The 27,900-nt window shown below is 42.7% G+C and overlaps 1 protein-coding gene across 1 annotated transcript in view; it reads right to left on the bottom strand.

Moving 5' to 3' along the window:
* Positions 1-24,258, bottom strand: part of VEPH1 (ventricular zone expressed PH domain containing 1) — a 1,092,144-nt gene extending 1,067,886 nt beyond the window's left edge. The window contains exons 1-2 of the mRNA XM_086944228.1: positions 23,997-24,258; positions 16,765-16,980 (exon numbers count right to left, since the gene is read on the bottom strand). Coding sequence (XP_086800354.1) covers positions 16,765-16,980; positions 23,997-24,134 — 354 coding nt within the window. The 5' untranslated portion in view covers positions 24,135-24,258. The remainder of the gene's footprint in view (positions 1-16,764; positions 16,981-23,996) is intronic.
* Between the last annotated feature and the right edge of the window lie 3,642 nt (positions 24,259-27,900).

Genomic DNA, 27,900 nt, shown 5'->3' with positions numbered 1-27,900 from the left:
AATTGCTCGATAACCCAGTTCAGGGAGAGTTTGACCCATATCAGAACACCCCCAGAGGGGCAGCCAGACGTGGATGGGAGAACATCCACTCGGAAGGTAACACAACCTGACCTATATAGTGGCTCTAAGGCCCAAGTCTCCTGGAAGAAGCAAAGATGTTAAGAATAAAGATACTCGCCCCACAACAGGTCAGCCAACTTACTGCATATTCTGGCAAGATTCAAGGAGAGGCTCTGTAGCTGTCCAACAGCACTGGGTTGCTCCAGCACAATGTCCTGGCAATTGCACCTCATCCACTGGAGCACATCTGCTGCTACTTCTAACTGAGGTGTCAAATCTTCACGGACACTTTTGTTGGGCGCCGAGACACAGGTACCATGGACAGCTATAATTGCAGCAAATCCACACTACTAAGGGGCAGCTATATCTTAAAATCCCCCTCCCCAGCCTTGGATATCCAACACGCCCCTTGATGCTGCAAAAAGCTGAATCCCAGTTCCTGTGGTATGGATATCACAAACTTCAATTGCCATTAGGCCATCTAGGATTTACCTGCAAACCATTGCAACATTAATAGTGTTGCATGGCTCAAACTCTGGAGAATTTCCATGAACACTTAAGATATCTTGCATGATAATCAACTTATATTGATACGTAGCCCTTAATCAATCAAAAACTTTGTTGTGTAGCCACTCCCTGCTCTCAAAACACTTTTAGTTTTGGGACATTAATCAGTTTAAAAGTGCAATAGGCCCAGCTGAGGCTGGTTTGGATGTGTCTCTAATTTTAGAAAAGGCCACAAATATCCGTAGCCAATGGGCCAGCCCATATTGCCTACTCTAAAAGATGTTTCATAGAATCCAAAAGCAATAGTCCTGCTGGGATGCAGTGCACTTTAGGGACGAGAAAGGTTGGGGACACATCTGTAATCCTGCCCAGTGCCGAACCCCGCTGCATGCCTTGGTGCCTAGTGGTTTGGGATAGCTAGTCCGGGCAAGCTGGCAATGTCCTACCGATGTTCAGGGGTTCCCTGGCTCTACACTGCTGAGGGAATTCAGAAATAAGAGGGGCAAGGGACGAAGATGGAGACAAACTGGCTGTATTACCCTGCGGTTTGATTTCCTGAGCTATCATTTGTGTACCAGTATTTCATTTACATTCTAAGGATTTAACAACCTCCTTTAGACCAGCTACTTCATTGCACAAAGCTAATACAATGTCTTACAAGCGGGTTGTTGCACCATGTTATGTTATGTTATGTTAATTTCGATTCATATAGCGCCAAATCACCGACAGGTCTCTTAGCGCTTGCTTTGGGAACCCGTCCTGGCTTTCCCTACGAGATAGCCCCTACTGGGCATCCCCAAGGTGAAGACCAGGCATCTCATCGTGGTGGGCCATAGTGGAGATTAAGCAAGCTATTGCCCAGAGTTGCAGAGTGTGAACCCATGATTCGAGTAGGCACCGAGGCGAGAATTATCGAGTCCGTGGACATTTTGAGTTCAAGACCCTGCCGCGTCGGGAATTGAACCCTGGTCCCGGGTCCGACCTGTGCATCAGGGCCTGCCTCCTCTAACCAGTGAGCCACACTTCTCCACCATGTGACTGAGTGGTAATGTAAGCCTCCTCACTCCTTCAAACACACACTGATGATCCTCTCACAACACTTTCCATCAGTGGGGTAAGCCTGTTGGAGCAAACAGCTACTGGTTCAAGAGGAGGGGGGGTGACACACTAAAGGAGTACTTGGAAAATCCCCATCTGTGGCTGCAAGCAGCACTTGTGCTGAGTTAGCACACTTGCTCTTGGTTTTCCGTACCTTATAAGGCTTCTTCTTAAAAATACCAGGTAGAGTAGATTTCACACTCTTCTCATCAACCCTGTCCAGAGTAGATGTGGGCGGATTCAATGTCGTCTCAACTCCCGCTATTAGATCATTAATTTGATTACGGGTGGTAGAGTATCTGACTTCCCTAGCACACTTATTTGGTTTGCTAACAGTGGAAGGAACTTCAGTGGCTTTCCGCTTACCCATAGCAGGTAGTTGATAAAAAAATGAATGCATTGACAGTCCAGTCCACACTGAAATAAGACCTTATAGGTACAGTAGTCTCCCATTGCCCCAACTAACTACTGCACCCCCACAAGTAGTGGAACAAAATGTATCCCTGCAGAATAGAATATACAAATACCACAAAAAGAGAATAGAACACAGTGGCAAATGATCACAGCAGTTTTAGAAGGGACATTCTGGAGAGACTAATGCAGGGAGAGAATCTCATTCTGCCACAAATTTCAGAGCTCATCAAATGCTCCTTTCAAACAGGAGAGGTTCCAATTAAATGGAAGGAAGCGATCCTCCGGCTGCTCAAAAAAAAGCTGTCATTCGATCAGGCAGTGCTATTTCATTACTACCATTCGTGGCAAAGATCGCTTAGAAGGTAAAAAACAATTGGTAGATCATATTAATAAGAATGACCTGCTGCACCCTTCTCAGTCGGGCTTCAGAACAGCACACTCGACAGTGGCTGTCTGAAACTATGAGAAAATATGCAGACGAGGGGCAAACGGCCGCGCTGATCCTGCTGGACCTCAGCGCAGCGTTTTACACGTCTCACATAAGATACTTCTCCAAAAATTAGAGGAATACGGCATCCGGGAAAATGCACTGCGATGGATGACATCCTTTCTATCTGCACGTAGCTTCCAAGTTGCTCAAAAATCCTATCGATCAAAGAGCATCCCCCTATCCCAGGGCATCCCACATTTTGAGCCCGACCCTATTTAACTTGTATGTGGGACCACTGGCTGAGCGAGTGGATGAGCACAAGGTGTCTATTGTTTCATTTGTTGATCTCCAAAGAAGAGAGTTCCCCATTTGTTGATGACACACAGCTAATTGTGATGCTATCTCAAGATAGGGAACAAGCAGCAACCCACTTCTCTAAGTGTCTTGAAGATGTTGCTGTATGGATGTCAAACCATTGCCTAACGCTCAATGGGAACAAAACGGTGGTGATGATAGTGGGAAAAACACCCACCATTTATTTATTTATTTTATTTATTTTAATTTCTTATATAGCGCTGGAATCAATCCAGTAAGGGTATCTCAGCGCTTTGCCAGCTGTAGAATCATCAGAGAGTGTGACATAAGAGGTTAAAAGGACAGAAATGCTTCTTGATAAAGAAGGGTCTTTAATGTCTTTCTAAAAGACAAATGGTTGGTGGTCGTTCTTACATCAGTGGGGAGCTTGTTCCATAAGGCAGGTCCAACCGAGGAGAAAGCACGGTCTCCTTGTCTGGATTTCTTTGTGGCAGGGGGTTTTAGAAGGGCTTGATTGCTTGAGCGGAGAGACCTGCTAGGCTGGTACAGCTCCAGGGATTGTGACAGGTATTTAGGACTTGCTCCATAAAGACATTTGTGGACCGTGCAGCATATCTTAAAGTTGATGCGCTGCCGTATGGGGAGCCAATGTAGTTCTTTCAACAAGGGCTTAGAGGGAGTCCTGGCCGGTGCACTCATGACCAATCTTGCTGCTGTGTTCTGGACTACCTGCAAACGACCTACTACATCTGCGTTTGCTAATGTCAGCAGGCCGTTGCTGTAGTCCAGACGACTGGTAACCAAGGCCTGTACAAGTGTCTTCCTATAGGTGGCAGGGAGATACGGGAAGACACGTCTGAGAAGGCCAATGGTATGGAAACACAACCCTGCGATGTAATTGGTGTGTTCCTTTAAGGTTAGCTTTTAGTCCAACTTCACCCCTAAATTCTTTACATGAGGTTTGGATGTGGGTACTGGGCCAAGATCTATTGGCCACCAGTCTGGGGACCAGAGGAGACTCGCCTTGCCAAAGAGCATGACCTCTGTTTTTCCCAAGTTACATTGGAGGCAATTCACAGCCATCCAATGTGACACTGCCCTCATACCCTCAGCAAAGTTCTCCTTGACTTTGGGGCCAAGGGAGCTGAAAGGGTAGAGGAGCTGAGTGTCATCAGCGTAGGAAGCCGGTATGAACCCATATTTCCGCACAATCTCAGCAAGGGGGGCCACATATACATTGAACAATGTAGGGCTAAGGCATGAGCCCTGTGGCACCCCCTTCGTGAGCACCCTTGAAATGGAACGAAAGGGGCCCAAGCTGATAGATTGTGATCTCCCGGAGAGGAAGCTCTCCAACCATGATAACGCTAAGCCTCCAATTCCTACTCCTTGCAAACGGCTGAGAAGGATGTTATGGGACACGGTATCAAAGGCTGCGGACAGGTCCAGCAGCACTAGAATCATGGAATCGCCTCTATCCTGTGACATTTTGATCTTATCTGTCACAGAGAGAAGGGCCGATTCAGTACTGTGGTTGGGCCTGAACCCAGATTGAGATTGGTCCAGGCCCCCTGTCGCCTCGATAAAGCTGGAGAGAATGGTGTTAACGTGTTTCTCTGCCAGTTTGCTGATGAAAGGAAGGAGAGAAATTGGTTGGAGAGTTCTGACCAGGGCAAGGTGGAATTTTTGCGTATAGGGTTCACTACCGCTTCCTTCCAGGATTGTGGGAGTTGTCCCTCGGCAAAGGAGAGATTGAGCAATTTCTGGATAGAGGGTCCTAATATCTCGTTTAGAGGGGAGATTAGTTTGGCGGGTATCAGATCAGTAGGAGAGCCGGTCTTTATTTGGTTGATAAGTGCAGTCAGATCTTTAATGGTTATTTCTGGGATTACATGAAGGGTTTTCCCAGAGGTCACCATAGGGGAAATTTCAGGGGCCTCAGTATCCAAGGGACCTGAGACTGCAGTGATTTTCTTATATATCCCTTCTATTTTATCCTCAAAGAACTGAGATATTTCATCACATAGAACTTGAGTGAAAGTATCTGGGCTCTCACACACTACAGGATTAGTGAAGGTCTGAATGATTTTAAATAGCTCTCTTGTAGAGTTGCCCGCCTCTGCAATTTGGGTGGTGAGGCTTATTTTTCTTGCTTTTTTAATATTTTTGTAATAGGAGGTCATTGCCTCCAAGTATCGGTTCTTGTCTTCCCCATTGCCTGTCCGTCTCCAAAGTTTCTCCAACTTTCTACATCCCTGCTTTTCTGTTTTAAGGGCCTCAGTGTACCATGCTTCCCTTTTAGCTATGGTAGATTTTTTCACATTTTTCTGAGGAGCCAGGGTGTCAATGGCTGTCGTCAGTGTTGAGTTAAACTTTGAGAGAGCAGTATCGATGTTATCAGAATTAGAGAATATAGGCTGTTTCCAGGTTTGTGTGAACCTGGCAGGAGTAATTTTATGCCATGATCTACGTTTAGTGGACTGAGTGGCAGAGTGGTTTGTGGGATTGGATAAGTGTAGCAAAGAGAAATCTATCATTTTATGGTTAGACCAATAAATGTGCTTAGGGGGGTGGCAGTGAACATTAGGATGGGTAGTAAAAATCAAATCCAGGGTGTGACCACCCGAATGAGTAGGTCCACTATTTCGAAGATGCAGACCGAGAAGAGCAAGATCTGTTAAAAATACATTCGTATCAGGGTGATCATCAATGTCAGTGTGAAAATTAAAATCTCCAAGCAAAATAAAATTCCTGTTAGCTTTCATGTAGGGGGCTAACAGTTCAGTAAGGGCAAGGGAGAACCCAGCATTGGGTCCAGGCGGGCGATAGACTAATGCTCCTTTCCAATTTACCTTGGGGCTGATTTTTAAATGAAAAATTATTACTTCCATGGTAAGTAGCATCACTTGTTCTAAGACCCTAATATTCAATGTATCTCTATATATGATGGCAGTCCCGCCTCCTACCTTCTCAGGGCGGTCTTGACGAAGAATTTTATATCCCATGGGTATCCCTAAGGTGATAGTGGGGATAGTATGGGGTTTCAGCCATGTTTCTGTCAGGAAACATATCTCAGGCTGAATGCTGTGAATAGTGTCCCATAATTGCAAATGATGTTTAGGGAGTGATCTAACATTTAACAAAAAGCTTTTCCAGCCTCCCTGGGAGTCTATACTGTCTCTGGGCCGTCCAACAATGATGTTGGAGTGAGTAGCTTGAAATCCGCATTTAATGCAGGAAAAGGGACCCTCGGGACATCTTAGCGTTCTATTTGTGCAACTATGTTTCCCCTGGGTTTGCAGCGCCAGAAGAGCATGAGGTGAGTACCTGATACAAGGGGCGATCATAGGGCAGTCCATAGTAACAAGGGCAGAGTGGATGGCCCCTGGCCCCGTCCAGTCGCGGACGGGCGCAGACGGGCCACTCTTTGGCTAGTCTTCGGCGTTGTCTTCGGCTCTCCTGCGCGCGATCGCTGCACGCTCAGAAGGGGGCGAGGGCTAAATAGCCCCGTCAGCCCTGGCCACTAGAGCGCTAACCGCTCAGCGAAACCGGAAGTGGTGTTCTCCCTCCCCGGAACACAATCACGGGGAAGCGAGCGCTCAGGAAGCAAGCCTCAGGTGATATTTCGGTGTGTGTGTGCGAGTGTGTGCACTTTTACAATTCTAGTGTCACAGATGTGTAAATTATTAAAATCAATCCCACAATTTTAGCAAGTTTAAAATCTTATGCATACGCAACACGCGAAAGCTGATAGCACAGGCTGATCGTCCCAAGCAGGCCAGCGGGTCCGGGAAACACTCCCACTGTCCCCCTACCGCCATCAGCCTGGTGGCCAGGGACACTGGGACAAATAGCATCCCCAAAAGCGGAAGTAAAAAACCTTGGAGTTTGGTTTGACTCCGATTTGACTTTCAGCAGCCAATTTCGTAAGGTAGCAGGCAAATGCTATGGGACCATGAAAACCCTGCAGAAGATCCATGACCTCTTGCCATCAAATGCGAGGAAAACCATAGTTCAGTCTGTAGTAACCTGGCAAATGTATTACGGCAACCTATTATACCTATGAGGATCCAAAAAAGGGCTGTCCAGATTGCAAACAGTACAGAACGCGGTTGCCAGCCTGGTATTAAGCCTCCAGAGAAAAGCCTCTGCTAAGAAAGCTTTGGTCAAATTACATTGGCTACCAGTGGAAAAAAAAAAATTTCAAGGCAATGTGCCACTGCCGCCGCATTCTATCAAGGAAAGGCCCAAGGTACCTGCAACAACTGTTAACACAGTACACACCAGGCCGGTTTTTAAGATCACAAGGTAGGGCACTGGTGACAGTGCCCAGAATTTTTAAAGCAAGAATGGATGAGCGTTCCTTTAGATATCTTGTAGCTAAGGCTTGGAGCTCTCTACCAATGGATCTAAGAACAGAGCATGGTGAATCTAAATTTCACAAACTACTGAAGACTTAGCTGTTCTCAACAACTCACCAAAATTCAGCCATTAGGTCAGGTCTGTAAATGTCGCCTATATCCTCTATGAAGAACCATTTAGGGCGGGGACACACCAGTGGTGTAACCATGTGCTCTACAAATGGCAAACTAAACTATTCCCAGTAGCAGAGTCAATAAATCATTTGGTCATAATGCTGAGAACAGGTAGCTTAGTTGGAGGATAAGGAGGTCCTGTCTGTACTTCAGACCTTGATGACTTCCAGATAGTCCCCAAGAGGAGCCAGTGCAGTACTAAAAATCCTTCTAGCAAATGATTTAGGAACAGCACTGTTTATATTAACATAGTGACTAGAATAATGACGTCTAGGAGAGGATGAGCCAATTTTGCAATGGAAGGTATAAAGCTAACAGTGCCTTGAATAACTAGATATGACAGCACGGTCAGATGGCCTTCCCAAGTTGCAGAATGGCTAGGCGACATGGCCCCCACCCCAGTCAGCAGGTTCAGCAATGGAGGCGTCAGATGTTATTAGCCTCGATATGGCATTCCGCAACGTAACCCTTAGTCACACACAAGCCTCAAACCAAGAGGGGTGGACCAGCCGAGCCTCCTCTGGCCAATGACAGGTGAAGATGGGCTTTGTCAGGGCACGGTCCATGCTGCAGGAGAGTCAGAAGCACTATATAGCATGAAGGGAGCTCCTCCTCCTGGCTGCATGTGCTTGCGCCTCCTGGCATAGTGGTTCCGGGGGGCTGGAGTTCCCCACAAACTGTGCCACAAGTCCCGCACGGGGGCAGAATCCACGGTGGCAGAATCAGAAGTGTGATAGAGCGTGAAGGGGGCTTATCCCCCTGGCTTCAGATGCTGGCAACTGCTGGTGCGATGGTTCCTGGGGGTTGGAGTCCCTCACAAACAATACCACAAAATAGTGTAGGATGTATTTTAACTACTGACCCTGTCAAATTTTCGTTAAAATCCAATGAAGAAGCTCCCACACATACACAATACCTCCTTCAACCTGAAAATGTAGATGGAATAAATCCCCTTATCACTGCTTTATTAGATTAATGTGAGTTAGTTCCAGATATTAGCAGTTGAAAACACTCGAAGTCTGATTAATAAAACACCTAGTAATCATTTCTACCACATTGTACATGAGCAGAGAACTATTATTTCTGAGGTAGTTACCCCATTTTCCTCTTGTTACAAGTGCTGCTACTACACTTTCTTATATTCCACCTACAGCAACCTGTTTCACTATTGATGATTTATTTTCTTTATTTTCTCTGTTCAAATTCCCCTTGAAATTCAATTATTTTTGGCATTCTTAGTCAGTGGGCACAAATAATGTGGATGAGCCTTCCCCAAGCCTAAACTGAATGACAATCATATATTTCCGCAAGTAAAGAAAGGCACCTAGGCCATTCTTTTTTGCTCTACCCTTACTCAATATGCAGATGTTCTCTTAGGTGCTTCATATTCCATGGGGAAATGCAAGTGAAATTCCTTTCATCTATTCAAAGACCCAGCTAAGACTGTGTCAGTGTTCATTTCTTCTAAATGTGATGTCTTTTTCACTTATTTGACACTGTAAAAGAACACTCACTAAAGAAATGCCTCTAGTTAACTGCAAGTCAAAACACTGGATACATAAAAATCATCTAACAAATATATGGTGTCCTAAATATACTTTACAAAATATATTTCAGACAGGATATCGATATGAGATGATATCTGACAACAATATTCTGGTACCACAGCCTCTAGTTTAAACTAAGTTCAGAACAATGCACATGCATGAGCTGCATACAGTATGCATACCTAGGACTCACCTGCATGTCTATATTAAGGGCCTGAATTAGACTTTGATGGACACATTTCTCCTTTACAACCATGCCGGATATCTCCCCAACCTTATTGCAAGTGCATTATATCCTATAGCACTTGTAATAAGGCAGACAGGCTATATCACTTTTGTGAGGAAGTAGCCATCCATCAAACTCTTAATCAGGCCCCAAGTGTGTATCACAATTTGTGCACCCTTTAACGCCCATATTTGCTTTTCGATGTGTAATTCTGTAAAAACCTTGTGAATTGGCAATCCAATTCTGCAGTATTGGCTTGGCAAAAAGATTGCCCTGATGAAAACAATGCAGAATCGTATACCTTCAGAGAGTTTCACAGAATCGTCATCTTGCACGTGTATCTGCAAGCTGTGATCAAAAAGCCCAGTAAGCATTCGCAGTCAAACATCTGTCACCTATAAAAATTCCCACCAGAAAGAATCTATTTTCTAGATGATGGAAAACAGCTAAAGGCACCATTTTGGAATGCTTACCAGGACGTTTCAACCCAGCCACCATATGCAGCTACTTATATGCCTTAAGTTGATAATGCAAACGAGTAAGGGCTGTATTATAATGGATACCTTGAGCTACATTTACAGATTGATTTTCATTTTTTGACTACTGTCCTGTAAAACATCATTGTAAGAAATGAGATTCCTGGTTGTCTGAGGTAAGCACCCATATGATAACCTGTACTCATCCTCCAGTAGCGTGGCACAGAGCAGCCAGGCTTATCTACAAAGGCGATGTGTAAAGTATTTGTGCAACACACACAAAATGTAACACAATGAATACACCACAAAAGTACTCCAGACAGGGTTGAAAAATAAAAATATAGATTATACATTAATGAATAAAACAAGACCAAAATGACAAAAGTCCAATAAGTAAAACCAGAGTTATAAACTTTCAAAGAATAAACTAAACAGTGCTTAGAAGTCAATAGCGCTAAAAGGTTACTTTAGGTAGCACTAGACCGGGGTAAATCCAAACTTCAGGCTGACCATGATGGAGCGCGGGTTGGATACAGTTCCAAACAGGTTCCACTGAAATTGTACCTTCTCAAGCTGAGCAGAGTGCCTTGTTCACAGGGAGCCTGTCACCGGGAGCAAGTAGAAGGTCATTAACGATGATCCTGCGGGTACAAAGAGTTAGTCAGGCGTTGCGGACGGCGGCAGGTCCTCGATGTCTCGGGCGGAGGTGCTTGCTGTGCGAGGACATAATGCTGTGGCTGCTAGAGCTGATCCTTCAAGCAAGCCACGCCATCCCAGTGCAAACAGGCCCATTAGTGGTCGCAATGAGCCAAAAAGTTTGATTTCAGAGGCCCGGGAGTTGTAGGTAATGAAAGCAGCTGCAGAACCCACTTCTGAGGCCCAGGGATTGTAGGGGGCACCTCAGGCAAGTGTAGGAATTGTAGAATTCAGAGTCCAGCAGCACTAGCAGAATTGTTCGAAGTTTTTTGTGTCCCTGAGACTTCAGAAAACAGGAGGCAAGCCAGCAATCCTTGCAAATCACTTGAAGGGAAGGCGGAGTCCAGCTCTCCTTTCAGCAGAGTCAGGGAGCAGCAGAGTAACGAGAAGAATAGCTGTCCTTGCAGAAAAGCTGTCCAGTTGAGTCCTTAAAGTAGCTCAGCAGTTCTTCTGACAGAGGTTCAGTTCAAGATCCATAAGTGTCTGATTTTAGGGGTCAGAGACACAGTACTTATACCCAAAAGTGCCTTGGATGTAGGGGTGGCTGCAAAAGAGCACTCTAAAGTGTACAAGGATCCCTTTCAACCCGGTCCTCTCTGCCAGGCTAATCCTGGGAAGTAAATCAGTGCTGTGAATGAGGACAGTATGCAGCCTATTCTGATGCAAGTGTGCGCCACCACCCCCCCTTCCTGCCCAAGAAGGCTATCAGAATGCAGATTAATGCAGACGATTCCACTGTCACACCCACACCTGTGTTTATAGCTGTCTAAAGGGAATGTACAAAGTCAAGCTGTTACCGAGCCCAGTCATGTATTGGAGACAGTTTGTCAGGCACAAAGAGCAGTAAGTACAGTGAAATATCCACTTTCTAAAAGTGGCATTTCTAAAACAGTAATGTTAAATCCAACTTCACCAGTAAAGATGATTTATCATTACCATTCCTAACATATCAAACATGAAAAAGCTCTTACTCTCTGATCAGGAATTACAGATGAACCCCTTTGATGCTCATGACGAGCTCAGCTCTTCATGAGGTATACCTCTAGGGTGCTCATGACAAGCTGAGCTCGTCATGACCACATCCATTAACATTATGGCCCAGCACAGCAGAGGATCCTCAAGAGCAGCCAAGGTGTTAAAAGTATATTAAGAAATTCCCAATGCTGGCCTATGGGAGGGGCAGGTCTCGCAGTAGTGTAAGACAAAATTGTCTCTTTGTCACTACGGGGATATGCAAAACATAAAGATACACGTCCTACCTTTACTTAAAAAAGCATCCTGCCCTTAGGATTACTTAGGACCTACCTTGGGGGTGACTTATATGTAATAAAACTGGAGTTTAAGGCTTGGCAACAAGTTTTAAATGCCAAATCGAGGTAGGAATGAAGTGCACACAAAGGCACTGAAGTAGCAGGCCTGCCAGGTTTGAAAGGCTACTTCTATGGAAGGCACAATCAGTACTGCAGTCCACTAGTAGCATTTGAAGTACAGGCCCTGGGTTTATGGTATATCACTTTACAGTACAACAAATATTCCAAATAGATATACCCCAATGCCATCATGTTCAGGGGAGAAGCACAGGCAATTTACCACTAGTTAGCAGTGCTCAGAGTCTTAAGGCCAACACAAAGAATTGGCGGAAATAGGAGGCAAAGGGCAAAAAGCTGGGGGAAAGAACACCCTAAGGGTGACAGGTCTAACAATAATTTACTTACAGTTGCCAGAATTGTTAGTATTATTATTATAAATTCTCAAAGGTCCACTATAGGATATTAAAGAATAACTCATCTAGGAATTGGGTGAGTCCCCCTAGGCACAATCAGAGCCCTATATAGGGTTGTTATGTTCAACAAGTTCCAAATAAAATATTCAGCATAATCAATTGAATAATTCAGGTGTATTGACATGAATTTAAACTTTCAAACCATGATAATTCAAATGAAACAAATGTTGACAGAATATGTCTGTTGTCTATTCATGACAAATAATGTCGCTTGATTTAGATGTTCCAATGCATTTCGGGCGGATTGCCCTTTATCAGGGAACAACGCTGGTGTTTGAAGAAAATATAAAATACAATAAGGACACCAATTCTACTGGCATGCAGCAATTAGGTTTATGAAAGAAATACGTGCGTGGGTAAAAGAAGCAATATGGTGAAAAAAACGCGGCTGTAAAAAAACACGTTTAGCAAAACTCAAAGGAGCAGAAGGCTCTGGTTGTGTTGTCCGCGGGAATTAAACACGAAGTGAGGACGGTGCGGTTAAGGCAAAAGGTGAGGGCAGGGTGATTGCAACCTACTCCAAATTGAGAGTGGTAAACGGATAACAGAATGGGCATGTGAGTACACGGAGACGCTGCTATGCACATAGACAATAGAAAGTTAATGTGCTGAATTGAAGCAAACCAGCGTGAGTACGTGTGTTTTTTTCATGCTTAGTGAAATTTCTATAAAACCGTTAACTGACAACCGAGTCGGAACTGTGGTAGAAAAAAGGAAGAATCAACCATGGTAAGATACCATGCGAACAGGCGCAAGTGTATGTTACTCCGGTAGTAAAGTTAACTGGAGGTGCTAAGTGCAGAGATATTACTGGCTGGTGACAAAATTCAGAATACTAATCAATGTGTAAATATTTGGGTAAATACCCAATGAAGTACTTACAGATATATGTTAGCAAGGTATGCTTCACAACGGCATTGGGTGTCTTGAGTGAAAGTGACAAACGCGAGGGCTGTGATTCAAAGGTATAACCCATGTGACCTCCGAGTGAAACAAAAGTAAAGGAAGGACTCATACAGGCAAAAAAAATATAGCAGCCATCTTATAATGGGTTAGTGGATCTGCTGCAGTAAATAAAAGATAGTTCCAAAACAAAAGGGGAAGTGTAGATGTAGTGATAGAATCACCCTCCTAAAAAATCTTGTATAAACAAAGAGATTCTATCAACGTGTAGTGGTTTTATTTATATTTTTTATATATTTTTCAGTGGGACAGCTCTCTCATTTTTCTCACTTTCACTAGTTAGGTCCCTACACTTCACTGACACTTTCCGCACTAACACATAGCCTTTGTCACTAATATCCAGTGCTCCCGCGTAGTCCGCTGGTCGCAGCACGCCCCGCCCCGTAGAGGGACGGGAAGACCCCATGATGAAACATAACACTACTGGATTTTTTTAGTGTGTGAGGGGTATTTTAAAAGCACATAAATGCTCTCATCTTTCCACTGTTTAAGAGAGAGCTGTCCCACTGAAAAATATATAAAAAATATAAATAAAACCACTACACGTTGATAGAATCTCTTCGTAAATAAAAGATAGTCAGCCATTGGAAAAGGCAATGAATATACAATGTTAATGAAAAAGAATGAAGATACTAAGAACAGATGAATAAGAAATGTGAATGTAGATGAGGTATGAGGAATATCAGACAAAAAAAGGTTTTAGTATGAATTTAAAGAAAACAAATTATAAACTGAAACAGTATAAATCAAAATTAGAAACAGAGATAAAATGTAATAAAATAAAAGTAAAAAGGACAGAAAAATTAAGAGGTGTCAGAGAAAGTGGACAAGAAATGAGAAATACACAGTTAAGAATTGCACCAAGTTGTGAGTATTGAATTAAAACGAAATGTTGCTGTACAAAAAAAATGCCTCACAAAAAATTTCAAGAACCAGGCAAAATGTTCAACTGTCCTAATCGATTAACGATTACAGGTAGCCTAAAAATTCCATTTGATCGTTCATCCCACGGGGTTTCAAGTCATCAAGATGTTTAATCCAGAAGTTCTCTCTTTGTAGTAGAAAGTTGTTATTATCTCTTCCCCCCATTTTTGTTATACCTTCAAGCACCAAAAATTTCAGCTGACTTATATTGTGGTGGTGTTCAATGAAGTGAAAAGTAACAACAGATTTCATATTTTTTGTCCGGATATTACTTTTGTGTCCATTTATCCTTGTTTTTATTTTTTGCTCGTTTTTTCCCACGTATATTTTGCCACAGGGGCATTTCAAGAGATCAATAACATTCATTGTGTCACAGTTAGCTGTGACTCTTACCTTAATGTTTGTGCCTTTTCAAGGATGTATGATGTTTTTACAATTGTTGCAATTGTGACATGGTTTTGTCCCTTTATGTTTTACTTGTTTGTTCATCCTTGGGTTCTTCAAGATTTCACTACGTTTTTTGCCTCTTTTAAAAGCGAATATCGGAGTATCAGAAAACAATTGGTTGAAATCAGGTTCCAGAGTTAAAATGGACCAGTGTTTGATAATTTGTTTGAATGCACTGCTCATAGTGGAGAATTTAGATACAATGACTATGCAGGTTTGAGGTTTTTTGATCTTGTTCAGAAGTAATTCCTTGCGGGTTCTCTGTTGGAAGGGGAGTTTAGCTTGGTCCAGAACGGACTTTGGGTAGCCACATTGTGTAAACCTCTGTATGATGTCTTCAATCCGTGCTGATGCTGTTTGGGAATCAGATACTATTCTTTTGACTCTGAGTAATTGTGAAAATCGCAGATGGCATTTGAGTGATGGTTGATGGAAGCTGTTGTAGTGTAGTGTATTGTTCCGATATATTTTCTTCCTGAAAATGTCAGTTTACAAACCATGTTGAGTTTGAATGATTTCTATGTCTAAGAAGGTGATGCGGTGCCCTTGTATCTCAAACGTGAATTAGATTCTTTCATTGATGAGATTGAGTTCACTCAAAGCATTAATCAAAGCTACTTGAGATCCATTCCATAAAATGAAAATATCATCTATGTATCGCTGGAAAAGTTTGCAATGTGTCTTCTAAGTGGGCTCAGATAAGATGTTGTCTTCTTCGAATTTACTCATGAAAAGATTAGTGTATGTTGGTGCTGGGCAATTGCCCATAGAAGTGCCCCGTTTTGTCTTTAATCCCTATACTGCAGCACATCCACTAACCCATTATAAGATGGCCGCTATATTTTTTTCGCCTGCATGAGTCCTTCCTTTACTTTTGTTTCACTCAGAAGTCACATGGGTTATACCTTTGAATCACAGCCCTCGCGTTTGTCACTTTCACTGAAGACACCCGATACCGTTGTGAAGCATACCTTTCCAACATATATCTGTAAATACTGCATTGGGTATTTACCCACATATTTACACATAGATTTTAATTCAGAATTTTTTCACCACCCAGTAATATCTCAGCACCTAGCACCTCCAGTTAACTTCACTACCAGAGTAATGTACACTTGTGCCTGTTCACATGGTATCTCTCTATGCTTGATTCTTCCTTTTTTCTACCACCTTTCCGACTCGGTTGTCAGTTAACAGTTTTATAGTAATTTCACTGAGCATGAAAAACACACGCACTCACTCTGATTTACTTCAATTCAGCACATTCACGTTCTGTTGTCTACGTGCATAGGAGTGTCTCCGTGTGCTCACATGCCCGTTCTGTTACCCGTTTACCACTCTTAATTTGGAGAACGTTGCGATTACCCTGCCCTCACCTTTTGCCTTAACCGCGCCATCCTCACTTCTTGTTTAATTCCTGCAGACGACACAACCGGAGCCTTCTGCTCCTTTGAGTTTTGCTAATCGTGTTTTTTCACAACAGTGTTTTTTTCACCATCACATTTCTTTTACCCACATACGTAATTATTTCATAAACCTAATTGCAGCATGCCAGTAGAATTGGTGTCCTTATTGTATTTTATGTTTTCTTCAAACCACAGTGTTGATCCCTGATGAAGGGCAATCGGCCCGCAATGCATTGAACATTTAAGTCAAGCAAGATTATTTGTCTTGTATAGGCAACAGACAAATTCTATCAACATTTGTTTAATTTGAACTATCATGAATTGAAAGTTGAAATTCATGTCAATACACCTGAATTATTCAATTGATTACAATGCATTTTTTATTTGGAACTTGTTGAATATAACAACCCTATATAGGGCTCTGATTGTGCCTAGGGGGACTCACCCAATACTTGCATGAGCTATTCTTTGATTCCTAGACCCTAAGCTTCAGGCCGGACAGCGTTACCCCGGGAGCACATCTTAACAATTTACCTGATTCAACCTTTTGTTACACTAAACGAGGTTGTGCGCGTATATTCTCTTTTGATATTTCACCACAGGATATTCAAACATATAATTCAATAGAGCTTTAAAAGAAATCAAGGATAACAATAAACTTTGATAATATTAAGTGCTGGTGCTTTTGGAAGTTAAAGTGTGGAGTAAATGGTTGGATTTCAGGGTTTTGGAATGCATATTAAAAAGTAAAGGATGGAGTGAGCTTTTCTGATCCAATCACTCTATTGGGTATATGTACACTGAGATAATTCCTGCACTTCCATAATTAGGAATATGAAACAAGATGGTTGCCTCAGCCAATACTGACAGCGATTTGATTTTGCAGCTTTCAGTTGTTTTTCAATACATGTCTGCATTGTCCTCTGAATGGCCTTACCTGCAAAATGCAACTCATGATGTCTGATGCAATTTTTGCATGTGGGGTATCTTCATCTTTCCCTGCAGGCTTCAGGTTGTGTTCTAAGCAGGATTCCCAGAGAGCAACAAGGGCTTCTCCATGTTTTTCAATTGATTCTGTCTCTCGGATGGCAGTTGTGATACGAGTTATACATATTTCTACCACCGCCTGGTCATTGTCATTGGTTTGGTAATCCTGTGTTTGACAGAGGAAAATAGCAAATTTTAGATAATATAATTTAATAGTTTTTAATGCGATTTGACGCTACTGATACAGTTTTTAGCTTTAAGGGGCATCTGGTGAATGTTGTCACAATAGAACTGAAAACATAAAACAATATCATCAAATACATTTTCATTGGATGATTATCTTCCAGATTTGGTATTTCTCCATAACCAGCCAACTCTTGATCAACTCAGTTAGTGAATTAACTTAGAAAGGTGAACATAGGAGAGAATGCCACAGGGAAAATACTGAAAAAGTAACCAGCGAGTTTCAAAACAAGAATGTTCTGGAAACTCTTGTGAAATTCGCTAAACTACAGCCCTTCCGGCTCAGTATATACTCTCTATTTCCTGAGAGAACCCTTTAGGATCAATATTCTCCCTTCCTGATTTCTTGAATTCTTCAATAGCAAAGATGTCGGTTGAGGTCATATAGTTGCACGAGAGAACGCCAATAGATGTTCTGGGTATTTTGGGGATGAGTCAGTTGGATTTGGTGAAAATATAAAAAAGGTCTTGCTCTCAAAACTATTTAAGGTCAAGGTTTTATGATGACGCTTCATGTCTGGCATAATAAAGTCCATTTAGACATGTCTTCCAGCGACATAAGCAGCTTGTTGGGTAAATATAATGTGCATCTCTACCTGTGCCAAAAATGTTCCTATGTAGGTCTGTCCACCACAGTTGTAGATGTTGAAGCAACTACACTTCTGAGCTTGTGTATTCTTACATCAATACAATCCTTTTTTTTTTTTTTTAAACCTTTATTAATCTTGCAATCAATTACAGGTACGGGCCTACAACCTACTCGGCCGGCCGCGAAGCAAAGTAAAAATGTAGCAGTCAATGCGGAAAATCAGCACAGTTCAAAAGCCAGGGCAATACGTAGACCAGGAGACAACTCGTGAACAGATGATCAGGTCCGGAATCAGGATTACAGAGGTTCATTTTTAAATTTATAAGAACTGAGAAAGTGCCGTACAATCACATGTGGTCCTGCAACACAGCAAGCAATCAGGATGTCAACAATTAGCATAAATACAGACAAAGTAGTGGGGAAAGGCACACAAATCAGGAGAAACGTAGGCACAAATCCAATGGATAGCAAATCCTAACCCCACCTCTTAAGACAATACACGTTACAGGAACCACGGGTGAAGACGACACTATAGAAAAAGGAAAGACTAAGGGCCATGGAAACAAAAGAAATACTAATCTAACACCCATCCCGCAACCCCCCACCCTGCACACCCGCAGAAGGTCATGGCCTACCCCCCAGCCTCGTGCCTGTCGCCCTAATAGACCCAAAATATAGAAAGATAGGGGAAAAGAAAAAAAGAGAAGAAAAGAAAATTAACGGAGGAGGGCCCTCATCTCGCCGCCTGGCCCCGCCCTTCACCCCTACACTTCGGAAACACAAGTAGGAAGCAATACCATAAGGAAGAATAACACATCCCGAGTACAAAAACAGTGAAATATCGATCAAAGTTACCCACTGCACCGTCTGTCAATAATAAAGCAGATAGATTGTAAACCACCTCATCCCTGACCCCGTTTGGCGGTAGTACCGCCCGAAGTCCTCACGTTAAGCAATGTAAAGCACAGTCCTGAGGGTCCAAGCATCATGGATGAGCCCGGACGGGGCGAAGTCATAAAAGAGCATAGTAGTCCAATTCTGTCCAAATATTGAAAGCGAAGATCAGGCAACAACAACGCCGGTCCCATGAACCTCCCAAAGCTGGCAGATAATAACATCATACAGGAGAGGAGAGACAAATAGTTTGGCCACCATTGCGATACAACCAGGCCAGTCCAAGAAGAAAAACAGCGCTCCACCCCCAGCCACCAGCCGGACTTGTGTCCCGAGGATTTCTCCATACGAGCAACCGAGACAGTCCGCGCGGGCACGGGAGCCCGGTCTTCAAGTGACCCAAGGTGCCTCCAAGGATCCGAAACCTCCACCACGGATGCAGCAGCAAGTCCATCGGTCGACCCCTGGAATAGGACCGCGGCTGCCATAGATGGCGAAACAGTAATGGCGTCTATCCTTGCACCCAGGTCTCGGGCGTGGCAATCAATAGTCTCTTGCAACACTGTTAGGGCAGCCAACACGTCCCAGGATGTGAACTCCGTCATGCGTTGCGGGCATCCAGGCCCCTTCCTTGCATCAGCCGCCCAACATGGACGTGGACCACAGAGAGGGGCACTGGCCGCCATCTTGATCCAGTCAGCCCCGTCCCTCTTCACCATATTCAGGGATCAGGCCTTACTGTAAGGGCACCGCAGGATGCGTCCCCAGGGCAAACGAACTGTGGGGCAGGGTCCAGAAAGGAGAGCCACCTAAAGGCTAAAGTCCCGCAGGGCCCCGGGACTCGCCCGCCTATGTCGGGGGCAATCTTCGGCTATGCCCGGGCAACAAAACTTAGAGAGGGGGCAGGAGTCCAGCGCCCCCCTCAATCCTGGGTCGCCACGCTGCCCCTCAAGGGTCCCCCGACAAGCGGGTCGGGTCTTCACCGCTGGCAGCAGTCCTTCATATCATCGGCCCCCACCGGCAGGCTCTCCGCCGCCATCAACGGCCGTTGTTGCAGCAGCTGCGGCCGTAGGCCCCGCCTAATCAACGCCCCGGTCTCACGATCACATGGGCCGCAGAGCAGTCGGGGAGAATTCCCAGGATCGGCAGCACGCAGGAGCTCCGGAAGCAAACGGTAGGTGCTTGTTGTCTTCCCTTTATCAAAGTATGCCTCCGTGGGTCAGGATATTCGGCAGGATAGACGTGTGGGGCGAATGGGCTCGCGGAGCCGAGCGACTATGCGGCCATTTCGAATGCCTGCTTGGCTCCTCCCCATCAATACAATCCTTGAGCTCATTTCCATTAATTTTAGTTTTGACCTTTGGTTCTTTTAACTGGTAAATTTCCAGAAGTTCCTCTGGACAACTATTAATATTCTGTAGAAATGTAAATGTCAAAAATAAGTTTATCAACTGGTACATCCATCCTCCTCTCTCATTATGCAAAGTATCAATAATTCAGGTGCATTGATCAATAAATTGCAAACGTGTTTCCCTCATCATTATACAATGTCAAGTTAAACCTGTTCAAACAGGTTTTCTAGCTTCATGTAACATACCACAAACTGCACACCCACACAATACACACTACACACAACATACACACACATACATCAAGAAAGGGTACTTTGTACAGACTCTTTCAGCCACTGGATTGTGTTGCTCCACTGGCATTTTGCCCTGGCCTACTGGGCTGTACAACAGCTTTTGTATCAGTTCATGGCATTTTTGGATGTAAACAGGTTTGAAAAGTAGTTCCCACATGGCCGTCCCGCAATTTTATTTTTTCATTGTTATTCGGTCTTCTAGAGTCCAGTAGGTGCCAACAGCTACCAGGCTAATCGTTTTGCTCTTAAGGTCTCCCACACTATAAAAAAAAGTAGTGCACCATTCTGGCATGGCCGTAATCAAAACTTGAATGGTAAAGCATACGCAGACATGTGTACATCTTGAAAAAGATGGTCTCCATGTGCAAACATGCAGGCCCAATGCATTGCAGTTTGTGCACTTATATGTGCCACAATTTTGTAATGTGCCAGAGGCAAACACCAGTGCAAAGAATGATTGCTGATGACAACATGTCGGCACTCACTTCTTACAGGCAAAATCCATTGGCTCTCCCAATGCTGGGTACATTTACAATATGAAGTATCCTAGAGGTCCTCCACTATGCCTGCTCTTAAAAAAAAAGATTTCATCCATTTGCTTATAAGTTACCACCAACTTTGAGTTAGCAGTAAAGTGCAAATATTTTATGGCCACATTTCGGTTGCAAAATATTTGTACATACCAATACAAATCAGTATTTGGAAAAGACACCCTTAAAATGCCCCATCCAAATACTGATTTGCAAATCCAGTAACAGGTTACTGATTTGCAATTAGGGCTTTGTACATTCGGAAATGCCTTTTTCGTTCATCAACTGCCTGATTCTGCGATACAGAGCATTTGTGACCACAAAAAGGCTTTGTACACCTAGTCTTTAGACCAATGGCCTGATATGCCCAGCCTGTTTGTTGACGAATTCTGCCAGTGGAGTCAGCGGGGCCTGACAAAACACAGTGTGTTGCACACATTTTGCAATGATCTTCTGCAACCTACATGTCACAGGTTCCAGACCCAATTCCATTGTTCAAAGGTACACAAATTCTGTGTACAACCTCCATGCCACAGGTTTGTGTCTTATTAAAACATCTCAATAGGTTAATGCACCTTCTGCATACATCTGGGTGTAACTAGTATTTCTTAGATTTAAATGCTAGTGAGATAGTTAAGGAGAAGAATACACTTAGTAAAGATGTGTGTTATCTGATATTACAGGTTCCAAACCCATAAAATTGCCCAGATAATTGAACTACCACAGAGTTATGTTGTTTGCCAAAAGGTCACAAAACAGTATAACACTATTCAAGGGTGTTGATAGACATGCTACAAAAATCTGTGTGCATCCTCCACACTCCTGGTTGCGACCCTAGTTTGATAGTTAACATAGTCAATGTCCCTACTGCTGGAATCTTTCTATAATCTCTAGATAGCAGGTTTGAAATGTAACATATCTAATGCAACCTCCTGTACTTCAGTGGTTGATAAATCAAGTAAGATTGAATTGGTCTGGCAACAAGAACTGTATACAACAGACTTTAATCTTGAGGGTATTAAATAGCTTTCTTCTTTCTATTTTCAAATTAGGAATGAGGATCTTGCTTGTATTTAACTTACTCAACAATCTCACTTCTTCGTTCTATAAAAGAAAAAAAGCATCCATCTTGATACTAGATGGTTAAAAAGGGGACCTGCCAAAGACGAAAAGGTTCCAATTCAAAGTAAAAATACTTTGATAGGAGTGGATTTTAAAGTTGACCAAATAGGAAAAATTGTGACTGTGTCACCTAAAGAGTCACAGCTAACAAGTTTGACCAAACACTAATTCTCCTTTAGTAAACAAAAGAAAGAACAGTGCCCAATCATTCATAAACAAACAGCAGGGCCACCTACTAAACCAATAGGACTAACCACCAAAAACCTGGAGAAAAAAAGTGTAATTTTAGAGATTATAGCTCTTTTGCACTTTTTGGAAAATTAGGTTTTACAATTCACTATTAAACCCCATTCCTCCCAATTTTATGCAGGGAAAAAAAACGCTCCACAAACGCTCCCAGAAGTCGGGCTCATTTGTTTGCTAACTCACTTGTTGGAATTTATGCTCCACCAGATTCAAAGATCACCCTCCACCAAAGAAACATTTGGCCCAACAGATTCCCTCCTTCAATCTCTTGGGTCAAATGTCATAATACTTTATATGATTCCTCTATCAGCATTAACCCTACACCTTGCATCTCATTCTGATTTTAAGACCCACACATATATTGAAATCATACATTTCTTCTGGCATTTAAAACAGTGTAATGAATATGATTATGGGATTCTTTACTGGATGCGGATCACCCTCAGGTGGTATGTTTAGCACTTATTCAATATACTTTTCAGAAAAATCCAAGTCATCTTGAGTCTTAATCTTGTATAACACATTTCACAATCGCCAGCCTCATGTTACCAAAACTCACAGAACAAACCTATTTGTTAACTTTGAACTACTAAGTTCAAATAAAATTGTTTGGGTTCTTCGGGCTCCCATTGGGGCATCCTACAAAAATCTCAAATGTTAAAACATGAATCAGTCTGTGGACTCCAGCCCCTGACTGCATTGCAATGGGTGAAGAGAAACTCACACCAAAGATTGTCATGTTTACATGGGAGAAACCAAACCTCTCTTAAGCAATTCAAAGTCACAAACTTCTATCGTACTTCTTCAACGGTTGATAGCTACGGAGATGGAGTTGCCAGAACTTTTCAATTTCAGTCTTTTGGAATATCACATTTTGGATTATTTTTAGTGATTGCTTTCCTCAACACTTCATGGATAGTGAATTCACTGTTCTACCTTAGCAATTCTTACATTCAGTTTAGGAAATGGTTAGAAAGTGGAGGCTGGCTCATAGTTTTGGGGTGCTACTTTATTATAGGCAAACCAATTTTGAATCAGAGATTAATCTAAAGCATACTGTGATCTCACTATGTCAAGAGACATACCCATGAATCTGGCTTCTTCTGTTTTGGGTTAAGAGGGTTTTGGTGGATAGTCTGCTTGGCTGCCTATTCCACGAAAGCCCACTCATCCACCAAACTGGCAATAAACCACGTGTCACATTGAGAGAGCCCACCTGCCGGTTGGTTTACATACATGACACATTTGTTACAGTTTCACATTAAAAAATATCTCATATTCCATTATCACCATTCCTACTGTGTGCTTGGTTCTTTTCACCACTTTGTAACAGTAAATTGTAAATGTTGTTTTTCCTCCATTTTGCTGTATTCATTACAATTTTGCCGCTACATTCTTAGCGAATGATCTTCACTGCACTGAGTAGTGGTGTTCTCAAATTTTGCTCCAGTCTACTCAGAGCATTTCAATTGTGATTTCTGATATTATTAATTTATGTAATATTTAATTTTGCCAGGATAGTAAACTGTAGTGTCATGCCATACCTTTACAGCGCTGTCTATGTTTTATGAGAAGTTATAATTTAACACAACAGACATGCCTAAAGTTGGAATTCAATCATCCTAACAAATAGACCATCTCCTTGAGCAAATACATCTCAATTTGGGGCTAATCTTTTTTTAATGCTACTGTTGATTTCCTACAATGTGAGCATCTTTTCCTGTTTATATGTATTCTGCAATGGGAATCCTTAGGCTAAAGAAGGTAAATCAAATGGTGCAGATGCATTATCCATTTTCTATCCATATTTTACCACAATATCATATATTTCAACTAATAAGTTAATCAATTTTACTACTTATATTGACCGGCTTATCTCACTTGTGTATGGACTGTCTGTGAGTGTTACTTACTGAAGATGATGAAATGTGCTTAATTTGTTCCAGAGCTTCTGAAAGACTAGCTTCAATGTCAGCATCATCTAAAGAAAATAGATCTCCTGCACGTGACAGGTCTTTTTGTCCCAACACCAGTCCAAAGAGCTGATGCATAATTGACGTCTGCCACAGCCAAGATCTATGTGTCCGGCAGTCAAGCCAAGAAGCAGGTATCCGGAGATTAGGTTTTCTTCAGTGTTTTGCAGGTGTTCCTGGAGGATTGTGCTCTATTTTCTGCCATCATCTGAAACAAACACATTTCTTACATTAGGAGTCATGTAATATTCAGAACAATACTTGGACAATGCTTACCAACCAGTTATGTAAGGTTCAGTGGTTTGCATGTGGACCTAGGGCCTTATTATGAGTTTGGTGGATCTGATATAATGTACTTGAACTAAAGTTGACCGAATACTCCCCACATTTGTGATGCAGTATATCATCCACCAATCTCTAAATAAGGCCGTAAGGCTTTAGACTGAGATAATATTGCGTATGGAAAATAGACCCCTTGAACTACAGTTCTAATCTGCTGGTTTACTGTGCCTATTTACAAATTGGGTTTATCTTCTCTTATTATTTATCACAGTCGGAGTGTTCTACAATGGTTACCAAACTAGTAACATATGCACATCACGGCTATAAGCGGCTTCAGAGTCATGATTTTTTTTTTAAACCCAAGTGTTTAAATAACACAAACTCAAACCATAGTAAGACAGACAATTGTTGCCAAAGTCAGTAGTTTTGGTGAAGTTAAAACGTTACTGGACAATCAGTAATATACACAAGGTACACAGCATGACCAGCAGCAGTGCAAGCTCCCGTCACATAATGAAAATGTGCGCACACGCACACACCAGATACAGCACAAGCAGTATCATTCGCTGCTACACACACATACATATTTACAAGTGCGCACTCACACACACACATACAATATAAGCAACAAACCGTACTCATCCACACAAAACTGGTACCAAATACAGAGCCGCACACACAACACACATATTAGCAACATAAGCTTCTTTACAAACATAAATACAGCATTCCATACATACTCACATATAGTACAAGCATCATCAGTACAAGCTTTCCACTCACACACTACAGATACAGCATGGGCAGAAACAGTGTCAGCTTCCCTCTTCACAGAGCAGGCGAGGCAAGGACTGGACACAGTAAATCTTCCATAAAACACCATTCATGAGTAAGGAAAGTAGCAGTGTTGCCTAGGGGGTCCCAAAACAGAACAGTGCTATGCTTCACAGGAAGTGAAGGACATTCCTAGGAGAGGTATGATTTGTGTGCATGCTCCTCTTTGCCTTTTTTGGTGGCACTGTCACTCATGGCAAACCGGCATTCCAATAACTATATAATTCCTCTGGTGATGAGAGGGCCTTAGTGAACCACTGGAGAAAAATTGGGGGATGATGAGAATATACTCAATATTATGACCAAACGTGTACAAAGAAATAGTCACACGTCCTTAAGTGAAGCTATCAATGATTAGGGCTTCTTGGTTTCAAAGTTTATAGTTTGTGCACCCACGCATTGTTTCCTAGCGTTGTCTCCCTTTTATAAATCAATTATTTTCACAGTTGCTTTTCCAAACACACACAAAGGCTCTGCGTTTCCAATTTGTATCAAACTGGCTGGTTAAATTGCAGCGCATATTGCAACACACATCTTCCATTTAAAGAATGAATATTGCAGATCATGTACTGTTTTTCCCATTGGCCTTGATGGCAATGGGCATGCGGTAGGCTGTGCTTACCACACTCCTTCTGTGTTTCTACACAGATCTTTCAATCTCTGTCAGTCATACTCCTTTACTTTAATACTCACAGACATTCACACTATCCTGTTCTGTGCCTCTCACACTCTCAATATCTTAGAACTCTGGTTTAAAAGATTATTAAAGCTCAAGGTATGGTATATTCAAATATTGCTTAGATGCCAATGCCATTCACCCAAGCCCTCTTCAAATTGATGAATAGCAGCATCAGTCATTCACCCAAGCCCTCTCTAAAATTATGAAATGTGTAGGGGTGGTCACTTCTGCTTCCTCTAGAGTGCACTCTTGGGGGCACACACTACTTCTCAGTACTGATGCCTCACACCTATGTGCCATAAAGGCACAAACATAGATCCTTGTAGATGAATGAAGAACAGATATGCTGCTCTTCTCTGCGCTATACTCAAGGGTTAACTATAACCATTTCTTATTGCTTCTCTAACAAAACACTGTTACGGCTCCTGCATCTAATGCATGTTGCCAAAGAATATAAAAGTGTACAAGGGACTTTGTCTATGAAGATATTCTCCACAGGTGCATGTGAATTGCAGCACCCTTAATATTCTATTAAACACATTGCTTGGTGTTCTCATTAATGAATACACATGTGCCATGTTGTCATTGTGTAGCATTGAGCACAACCGGGCACCACAGAATACTTGGAGGGGCTGAACTTATACCACAGCACGGATCTCTGCTAGATAAGAGGGGGTTTTTCTTGGAGTACAATACAGACTCTGGATCGTGGACCACTTATGCCCTCATTACAAATGTCCCAGAGGCGGGGTCGACCCAACCTACAGAGCAATCAGATAGTGCCCGATGGGCTGGTCTGACATTAGACCGGTTCTTAGCTGTTTCTGGAGCTTTTTTATGGCCAGGTGGGCCACTTTTTACTCTTGGTTTCTCAGATAATACCACAAAAATTGATTGCAGCAAACACAAATGCATGCAGTCCCCGACATCTTGCAAAATACCTATACAGCATGTGTTAACAAGTTCAAAATGTGCCTGATTTGCAAATGTTGGACACTTTTTAGGTCTCGCCAAGACAGTGCATGCGCTGACTCTTTGAGACATGTTGTTTTCTATGAGTGGGCTTGGAGACCACCAACTACTTATCATTAGTTGGCTTCATTGCCACTCTTTTATTTGCCACTCATAGGTCAGCTGGCATAATTTCTAGTGCTTTTTGTGTGTCTCTGCCTCCCTTCGAGCATGTGTGTATTACTTGTGTCCTTCCAATGCCCATTTTTTAGGCGCTGCTTTTTTCTTTGGACTTAAGCACTCAACCAGAGTGCAGCATTTTCAGAAAACCAACTTGTTTACTTCTCTCCCCTCTGTGCCCCTCTCTTGTGTTGCAAGCTCTCACCCGACTGTCCTCTGCTGATGTCTTTGTTGTGTTTATCCAAGGCCTGGCCTCCCACCTTTAGTTGTCTGCGTTTTCTCCGGGCCCCCCTCCCATCCTTCATTATGCGAGTTACCCTCCCTCCCTCCGTGCTGCCTACTGAAAGCCTTCCCTCCATAATTTATGTTTATTAAAGCGATATGACTTGCCACGTTGTATTACTTTTATTCCCTCACTTTTATCTCATTAGGCTCTCAGCCGAAAGGCTTCGCATCATTTTATTTATTTTTTATATCACTAAATTAGAGTTTGTTTTTACAGATTCTCACCTGGATGTCCCTAGGGTTAGTGGCCATCCGATCCCTGCTCTGTTTTATCCAGACGACACAGTATTAATTGCTCGGACGGCCAGGGGGCTACAGAAACTCCTAGATCAATGTATTGATTTTATGAACAGCCTTAACTTGTCCACTAAATGTTTTAAATCATACGTCCGTGATGAAGTGTGGCCCACTAAAGACAAAAACCACGAAGTGCATAGCAGAAGGACACCATATTAGCCAGGTTGATAAGTTTTGTTATTTGGGTGTCCAATTAGACTCTGGTCTTAATTGGCACCCTTTAATAAATCATAACGTGGTGGCTTTCAACAGGGCAATATTTAGTATAGGCGACTTCTCCCGGTGGTTGGGGCGCACCCACATAAAAACAGTTTCAGACATATTTAAAGCCAAGTG

This window comes from Lissotriton vulgaris, chromosome 11 (assembly GCF_964263255.1).
Source record: "Lissotriton vulgaris chromosome 11, aLisVul1.2, whole genome shotgun sequence".
Taxonomy (NCBI): Eukaryota; Metazoa; Chordata; class Amphibia; order Caudata; family Salamandridae; genus Lissotriton; species Lissotriton vulgaris.
Note: the sequence above shows the minus strand (reverse complement) of the source record. Positions and strands in the feature narration are given on the sequence as shown.